General features: G+C 41.0%; 1 protein-coding gene across 3 annotated transcripts in view; it reads right to left on the bottom strand.

The window, feature by feature from the left end:
• Window positions 1-1,500, bottom strand: part of LOC120738656 (meprin A subunit beta-like) — a 14,074-nt gene extending 12,574 nt beyond the window's left edge. Inside the window, exons 1-5 of one of the 3 annotated variants that reach the window (XM_040040014.1) lie at window positions 1,432-1,500; window positions 963-1,304; window positions 795-822; window positions 542-592; window positions 407-450 (exon numbers count right to left, since the gene is read on the bottom strand). In XM_040040014.1, coding sequence (XP_039895948.1) covers window positions 407-450; window positions 542-592; window positions 795-822; window positions 963-1,004 — 165 coding nt within the window. In that variant the 5' untranslated portion in view covers window positions 1,005-1,304; window positions 1,432-1,500. The remainder of the gene's footprint in view (window positions 1-406; window positions 451-541; window positions 593-794; window positions 823-962; window positions 1,305-1,431) is intronic. The other 2 variants (XM_040040015.1, XM_040040016.1) reach the window with 2 other exon arrangements.
• Between the last annotated feature and the right edge of the window lie 7,744 nt (window positions 1,501-9,244).

Here is a 9,244-nt window from a genome sequence, read left to right as displayed (position 1 = left end):
GCGCTCAGACATGAAACCATAAATACACAGAAGATAACAACGGACGCGGAAACAGAAATAAAAGAAAACACAGCTTGCAACAACCAAGGTCACAACACAGGAAATTTAATTACAATTTGAACACAAGAAACAAATGACTATCAAAATAAAACAGGAAGCGACTAAAAAGGAAATCTCTATCATCTTGGACAAAGATTTGGCAAGATACAGGAAGACACTAGGAACGCTAGACTAATTAAAACACAAACAATCAAAATTCGAAATAATCCTAAAACACTAACAGAAACAAGATTACAAAGATGGTAAAAACTCCAGACTTAACACAGTGGCACTACTAAAATATAGAAAAACCCAAAAGAAATAAAAATATAAAACTCAGGCTTTTCATGACAAAGGATAAACTCACTTTTTCCTGAATAATATCTCCTTCCAACAGGTCCAGCCCAGCCGCTAAAGGGAAAACAATAAAATAATTTCACCGACTCCTCAGAGAGAGACATTATCAAGCAAAATGAAACAAGAACAGTGAACGAGAACAAACCTTCATTGATGTTAATGATGTCCCAGTCATGGCCTTCGTCAACATCAATTTCTGCAGGTAAGGAATCAGTGATAATAAGATAAAAGACCTGTGAACTCTAATAACATGAACGCAGAATTGGCTGAAAATGGTTGTTTTACTAAAGCATTAATATCCAGACAAGAGTAATACAAAGAAGTATATGGAACAGTGACATTATAAATCCAACATTCCTTCAGTAACATCAGCACCTAAAACATAAAGTCTAGCTCACCTGTATCACCGGTTAGTTTGGCTGCTGTCTGTAAAGTAAATTAGAAGGCACAACAATCAATCAACAGAGAAGACTTTAATATTATCCCCGTGAAACTGAATGGACTCAAATCCTGCCTGGAAATGTAATAGATACTTTCATTGTATCCACATGAAGAGGTTCTCCTACCAATCCCAGAGCAAACAGCAGAATGATCCACCTGAGCTTCATGGTTCCAGCTGCAGGGCGATGTTCTCTGAAGGCCTGCTGTGTCTCAACTAAAGCTGTTAACCTGTTTTTGTGCTGAAGAATTTCACGATCATTTTATGACTCAGGTTGTTAAAGATTGTGTGGTTACGTAATTCATTATTAATTCCATCCATCCATTTTCTACTGCTTATCTGAGTTCAACTCATGGCGTCAGGAATCCAAACACTTATCTGGTGTTGTTGGAGTGACAGTAAATAACAGGTTTGAATTTTTGAAGTTTAGAAGCACAGGAGAGACTCACAGATGCAGATGCGGCTTTACCTCGGAGAGACAGTGACACAGATTTAAGATAAGATAAGACTTTATTGATCCCACGACGGGGAAATGTTTGCATTACCTCAGCTCAGGTACAGATATCAGAAGGAAATACAAAAATACAAATAAGTACCTGCACATGTCCATACACATGGAAGGTCCATTATGCATGAAGTGGTGACCGTGGATGTTCACAGTGTCCAGTGAGTCGTGACATCGTGATTGAGGAGTTATAAAGTCTAACTGCTGTTGGGGTGAATGATCTGCGAAAGCGCTCCTTCCTGTAGCGAGGGTGTTTCAGTCTCTGACTAAAGGAGCTGCTCAGCGCACTCCCAGACTCGTGCAGTGGGTGATGTGGGTTGTTCATAATGGATGTCAGCTTTATTAACATCCTCCTCTCGCCAACCACCTCCACAGACTCCAGAGGACATCCCAGCACAGAGCTAGACCTCCACACCAGTTTGTCAATCCTGCTCCTGTCCCTGTCTGTGCATCCACTCCCCCAGCAGGTCACTGCATAGAAAAGGGCAGATGCTACCACAGTGTCATAGAATGTCCTTAATAGAGTCCTGCAGACTCTGAAGGACCTCAGTCTCCTCAGCAGGTGGAGTCAACTCTGGCCCTTCTTATACAGGATGTCTGTATTTGTAGTCCAGTCCAGTTGATTGTTGAGGTGAACACCCAGGTACTTGTAAGAGTCCACTATCTCGATGTCTTTTCCTGGATGTTCACCGGTGTTGTGGGGGGTGACTTCCTCCTGAAGTCTATGATTATCTCCTTTGTCTTTCCGGTGTTGATTTGGAGTGCGTTGGTCTCACACCAGCCAACAAAGTCACTGATGACCCCCCTGTATTCCTGATCATTGCCATATGATACGCATCCAATGATGGCTGTATCATCTGAGAACTTCTGTAGATGGCAATCGTCCGAATTATAACTGAAGTCTGAAGTGTAAAGGCTGAACAGGAATGGTGAGAGAACCGTGCCCTGTGCTGCCCCCGTGCTGCAGATTACCACCTCGGACACACAGTCATGGAGCCTCACATACTGTGGTCTGTTGGTAAGGTAGTCGAGGGTCCATGCAGTCAGCTGTTTGCCTACTCCGGCTCCCTCCAGCTTCCCTCTCAGCTGCTATTTCTGCTATTTACATAGCAGAAATCTTCTACATCTTTTGCGCCTTGTGGACAAGAGATATTTTGTTTGGTATTCTTATGGTGACATTGTATAATCAGAACTATCATTGATTAATCATTCATCAGGGTCAGAAATATGTTGACAGAATAATTTTTGAATTATATCTATGATAATCTGAGCAAAATATTAATGTACACATATTCCCATCACTTTAATCAGTCTATGGTTGCTCTGTATCATTCTTTTATTTCACACCCCTCGGAGTGGTGGGTCCTGTTGGGCTTTGGCCCTTCTACATGTAGTTCTGCACGTACTCAGGCTTACACCAACATGCACAGAGAGTCATGTAACACACGCACGTTCACATACACACTGATTAACACAGGGAGGTCGTGTCAGGACGTCCTCTCTGTAAGGACACACAAGTTTCACAAAATGCACAACATGTCACCCACTTGTTGTCTCTAAAGTATCATCCGATGTTTATATAAGGAGAACTTTGGACTATGGGGAAACTGTTATCATTTCCAGTAAGGTCTAACTGTGACGTCATCATGATAATATAAGGATGCAGAACATCCGCTCAGCGGGAGAATGTGTTACAAGTTTTCTTCCCCACACTCTGCGCAAAGTGTGTAAATAAAGATCACTATTTTTGACACCTACCCGGACTCAGCCTGCTTTTCTTCTCCTGCCCAAATCGAACGAACCACAACAGCCTCCATGTTTCCATGAGATGGCGGTCGACAATAATCCTCACTTCCAGGGCCCGTCTGATCCGGAGAGATACAGTGTTTTCATGTGACCACAAAATGTGCAGCTAATTCTAAATTGCTCTCTACAGTCCACTTCATAATATCTGAAAAAGACTAAGTGTGTATTCTTGTTATTTTGTGGGTTTGCAAGTGTACAACATCCATAAATGTCAACTTTTTTCAATGGCCTTCATACTGCGTTTACCAGTGTGGTGAAAGATTTCTTTTCTCATGTATTAATCACAATATCACTTTCTCACTTTACTGTAGTAAGAGCACTCCTGTCACTAGTTTGCATGCATGTGGAATGGTAACACAGTGAGGACATTGTAATGGGAGATAGTGAACAGATAGTGGGACTCCTTCTCCTTATCGGGGATGTAAATCCTTAGGTTACGGCCAAGCATAAAGCAACGTCATAATTCTGTCTGTGAGGGAGGGAGTATAACCCCCCCCCCCTCATGAGAGGGGCCAACATATAAGAGTTTGTGGAATGTTCTTTGTCTGTGTCTCTGTATATAAGATGTAAGGGCGGCGGCCACGATTCAGAGATGGTCCAAGTGTTTCACTGGGAAGCTCTCTCCACATTGCAATGTGTTTATTAAACCCACTTCAAATCAAGCTCACTGGTTGTGTTGCAGGTTATTGTTAAATTTTCCACAACACCTGAAATGCTGTTTTATACAAATTACTTTTAGGCCAATTTAGAAGCTCAGATCTGCTTGTTGCATGACATTAACACCTGTAAAAATATCCAGCTCTATATTTTTGTTCTTGGACTCTTCTGTAGTGACTTTGCATCATTCACAGTTTTTTCCCCTCACAGTTTATCCTTTTACTCTACCTTTAATCAACTCTCTTCTGATTGGAAGCCCTCCCCCAACAGATGGCTGTGGGTGCTGTTGGTGGGCGTGGCTTCTGTTTTCAGAACTAGTGTTCTGTGCCTGAAAAATGGGTGTTTGGAGCTGTCTGAAGCCTGAACTTAAATTACATGTACAATCAGTTTATCTGCAACCTAAAAACGGAAAACACATATAAGATGATATTACTGCAATTATTGACAATTTCAGAGTATTATGGAGGTGTGTACAGTGACCAAAATAAATGAATAAATAACAATCTTTATTAAACAGTCACCACTTCTTTTTGACAGGCAACTTGTGTTTATTTGGTAGTACAATCATTTATGCAACAAAATGTTAGAAAGAAAATGTAAAACCAAGTTGTTTGTAGTATAACATGTGAAGCTGTGACTCCTAATTAGGAGGCTGTAAAGGATTACCACCAATTTATCCTTTGCTCTAAAGTCAGAAAGAGTGAGATTAATGTGCTGTATTTGGTAAGCGAGCTCGGTGATTTAAAATAGATAAAAAATGTTCAGTTAATGGTTGATGATAAAGTTCATTGATAACCTTTCTGTTTACCATCATTCCTCTTAATTCCAGCTGTTTTCAGTTTATTTTAGTTTAACGACCATTTCCCATCTTTGCTCCCACAGAATCATTAAAAACACATTTCAAAACTCACTTTACTTAACACTGTAATTCTGAATCAGTTCAACCTGATATGAAAAAGGAAAAAACAAAATCTCTCAGAGAGACTATATAACTTGCAAAATACCTGACTTATTGTGCAGAAAGAATTCTGGTTTTACATAAGTGTGGCTTTAAAAAATGACTGTCAGGGTTTGATTGTTTGCTAAAAGTAGATTTTTAAAAGACAAACATTCTGCAAACCCAGAAATTCTGACATATTTGTTACTCCTCAGCTGTGAATAAATGAACATCAGACTCAACATCTGCAAAAATTGTAAAATACCAAAGGCTGAGGGAGCGATAAGAGACAAAAATAAAAATAAATAAATAATTAAAGCTGCAAGCAGCGTTAAGAGGGCCCTCGCACTCCATCTCATTGAGCTACGCCCAACACCTACACCCAGCATTTCTAATCTGATGTCACATTCATGGAATTCATACGTAGAACCACCAGCTAAAATTTCATCTTGTTCAATGATGATTATAGTAGTCCCACTAGGTGGCGCTCTAACCATTACTGTCTGTGAAGGTTCTCAGTCATCCAGGTCATCGTAGTCAAAGGAGCTTGCAAAGAAAAGCGTCTGGACTTCTTTAAGTTACTTGAAGACGTTTCACCTCTCATCCGAGAAGCTTCTTCAGTTCTAAGGTCAAATGGTGGGGAGTCCCAGATTTAAACCTAGTGGGAGTAACCCCCCAATGAGGGACAAAAGGACCCCCTGATGATCCTCTAATCACCTGAGCCAAGGTGTGAAACTGGGTGTGGGTCCCAATCAGCCAGAGTTTCGGGTGAGCTCATTGTGAAACCTGGCCCCACCTTATCATGCGAATTCCTGAGGTCAGATGGCCTCAGGAATTCGCATGATATGGCCTTTGTCATTACTGACAAATTGCATATCAAATATTTCTGAGCTTGACTCTCGACTCATGCCTGTGAAGTTTGGGAGAGACGGGACATTGTGTTTTTGAGTGACAGCAGATTACTGCTTTTTGGCGAGTGATTTGAAACTCCACGTGCCACCATGACCACTCCGTTTCCCTGAGCATAAAAAGCTTCGCAATTTAACATCACAAAGGTCTTTAGATTCCATAAACTGGAGATCATGTCGTTCTGATGAAATCCCTGGGAGGAGTTTGTCAAAGTACGAGGACTGATAAGAGTTGAAAATGTCGCCAAAATTGCACATTAATTTTAAAATGGCTGACTTCCTGTTGGATTTGAAATATTGCTCCAAGAGACTTTTTTGCATATTTTGATGTCTTACATAAGCTTACCAGGCATGGAAATGGCAAAATTAGAGCCAAAATGTCAACTTCACTTCCAAATGGCGGACTTCCTGTTGGGTTTGCGTCAAAAGGCCCACAGACTTTCTTTTAATCTCTGCATGATACACATGTGTGCCAGATTTCATACATGTAGCTGAAACTATGTGTTCGTAGGGCTTCATTTAACAAGGCGTAGGTGGCGCTCCAGAGCCATTTTCCAATGCTCATATGTAAAACCATTAAAATACAAAAACTTTCACCAGACCTGACACGTGTGCAAAATTTCACGAGTTTTTGAGCATGTTTAGGCCCTCAAAAAGGCCCTTGTCTTGCCTGAATAATGATAAGAAGAAATGGAGCAGATAGAATAGGGCCTTCGCACTCTCAGTGCTCGGGCCCTAATAAACAATAAAAACAAAGGTGAATCAAATAGACCAACAAGGCAAGGCCGGGATGGTCCATTTGGTAAAGTAAATCCGTTGGCCTTTAGACAATAATTCTGATGGCAAAAGAACCAAACGCGACAGGCGGGGAAAAAAAAGAAAAAAAAAAGAAAAAGAAAATAAGAGCTTTGTTAAAAACTCAGACTAAGGTCTTATTTTGAAAGTCAGAGTTTGTTGAAGCTGTTTCCTGGAGCAGGACCCTGAACAATTAGAAAAAGCAGATTTAAAAACACTTCATGTCATCTGTGTTCATGAACCTGACATCTATGCAGTTTATCTTCTCACCAGCAGAGGGCCACAAACCACCATCAATGAAGAGTTCAAGGAGATGTTAGTGACATCAGAGCTGTACGTACTGATCTGACCAATATGGAAGGTCATGTTTCTGTGATTGGATCAGTTTTAAAAGCAGCTGTTTTTTTATAGAATGACAGAAACATGAGAGATGCTGAATGTCTTTAATATTTGATACACTGAGTACAATTGGATGTCCACTTATTCAGCCATGATGGATCACGTGACCTCAGCTGCCACAGGTGGCATACCTGCTCCTGCCAAGCATTGCCAGGCTCAGGAATTCCCATTTTCGATTGGCTGGTCTTTTGGACTGGGCCTTGTAATGACTGAATGATGCTTTTATAGCACTGCTTCAGTTTATTCCACACACATTCAGAGAGAGCCACACACTGTCTGTAACATCATTAGAAGATCTCAGTAAAAACACCACCTCTGCTTCAAGGACTAAATTAAACAGGCACCAGTTTTCAGCTCTGTGTGTGCTCTACTTTTTTCTACTTTCAACAGAAAATATGATTTATTACATTCAGGGATATCATCCTCACTGTCAGACGTTTATTTCTACACACAGTGTATGAGTAGAAATACAGAAAATACTGATCCTATAAAAAGGAAAGCTAGAAAAACACATTGACTGATTCCAGGCCATTGATTTTCCTGTTTGATTTCCACTGACGCTTCTATTGTGTGTCTGTCAAATCCAACAGGACTTGTGCAGGTTCACTATGAGCCAAACTCCAGACTGACAGTGAAACATCAGGCCAGTGTTAGAAGGTAAAGTTCAGGAAAGTTTTTTAATGGTTCAGAAGATGTTCAGCTGAGGACGACTTAAAGATGTGCGTGAAATGGAGGCTTCTGATTGGTCAGAATGAGCCTGTGGAAATGGGACAAACTTTGTATAAAGAAAGAAAACACATTTAATCTTTTCATGGAAATGTATCTTTTTAAAGTGATTCCAAATCAAAGCTAACGCCATGCCAGCTTGTAGCTTTGATTGTGTCATCAGGCTTGTTCTACACACTGTCAAACTCCCAGAAAACCTCAAAGTCAACATAACGCATCCAACGCTTCACGGCTGGGAGCAAAACATGAGGCCAACAAACAGCTGTAAACCTGTGTGCCTATTACAGTAAACACAGCAGTCTGTTATGTTTGACTAAACTGATGTATTGTGTGTCTGTAGTTGTGTTGTGAACTGTGCTGGGCTCGTCTGTGTCCCCGTTTCACAGAACAGCATCTTCAAGACGGCACAAATGCTTCGAATGTTTCATCTTGACAAAGCCTCACGTTGCCCATCACTGCTTTTAAAACAATGTTTGTGCTGCCAAGGACATCTTGTATTGTCTCTGGTCCTGCAGGGGGTTTCGGCAGGCCGCCTTGCCACCTTTGATGCGTTTGGGTCTTCACTGAGGCCTCCCCTGACCACATCGGAACAACCTCCCGAGACTCTCCCAAACCCCCCAGGGACCTTGTTGGATAGCAACCAAACAGAAAACTAACTAAACTGAGAATACAAAACAAACTAAACAGGTGGGCAAGCTAGCAAACCGAACACACAGTGTAAAATGAGGGACGACACAACACTGAACTAAGAGAGGCTCTGATATAAAAACACAGAAGGCTAATGAAGAACGTAGAAGCAGACAGGCAACACAGCTGATACTGAACATTGTACATACATTGTTTAGCCCATTGTTCCTTCAGTGGTGATAGTTTCAGTCATAATGCAAATGCACTGATTAAAAGGTTGGGGAAAGCTGCAGTCAGCTGAGACTGAAGAAGTCACCTAGATCAGTGACGAATTGTTTCTCCCACTGAAAATGTCCAGATGAACAGAATCAACCTTTTAGATCCATTTTTTTTTTTAAAAATTTTTTTATTAAAAACCCTAAAAGTTAAAACACATACCGGTACCTGGGTTAGGAAGCACTAATGCTGGGACACCAAAGGATAATCAGAGACAGCAACTATACCCCTTGAACTGGACATGTGTGTGCTTAATAAACTGGCAAATTACAGCAGGATATTCCTATCCTCGGTCAGAAGGCACAGGTGACTTATATGATGAAAGAGAGGGTCCACAGCAATGATAACTTGGGTTCCTTTAATCCAAAACATCTTCAGAAGTGAATCCGTGTGAGTATATGTATGTGTGTGGTTCTGTAAAATGACAGAAATTACAATTAGCAAACAATTAAAGTCAACAAAACTGGTCTAAATAATACAGAAAGGGTTGAACAGAAAAATCTAATTCGAAAATGACTAAACACCACCCCCTGGTGGACACAAATGAGCCCATTGCACAGGGATAGACTCCATCTTTACTTTGGGCAGCTCAGTTCACAAGGGTGGCGCCATTTTGGTCATATCAACATGAGTAACTACGGTGTCTCGTAGCGACATAAACCACTGGCAAACTCAGAGATTGACAGACCACGTGACTTTCGCGCATTGCATGCCGGTAACTCGTGGCAAAACAATCCAAAATCAAATCAAATCACTTTTATTGTCACATCACA

The sequence above is a fragment of the Simochromis diagramma genome, unplaced genomic scaffold (assembly GCF_900408965.1).
Source record: "Simochromis diagramma unplaced genomic scaffold, fSimDia1.1 OVJJ01000026.1, whole genome shotgun sequence".
NCBI lineage: Eukaryota > Metazoa > Chordata > Actinopteri > Cichliformes > Cichlidae > Simochromis > Simochromis diagramma.
The sequence above is the reverse complement of the archived record's forward strand: the minus strand, read 5'-3'. Positions and strand labels throughout refer to the sequence as shown.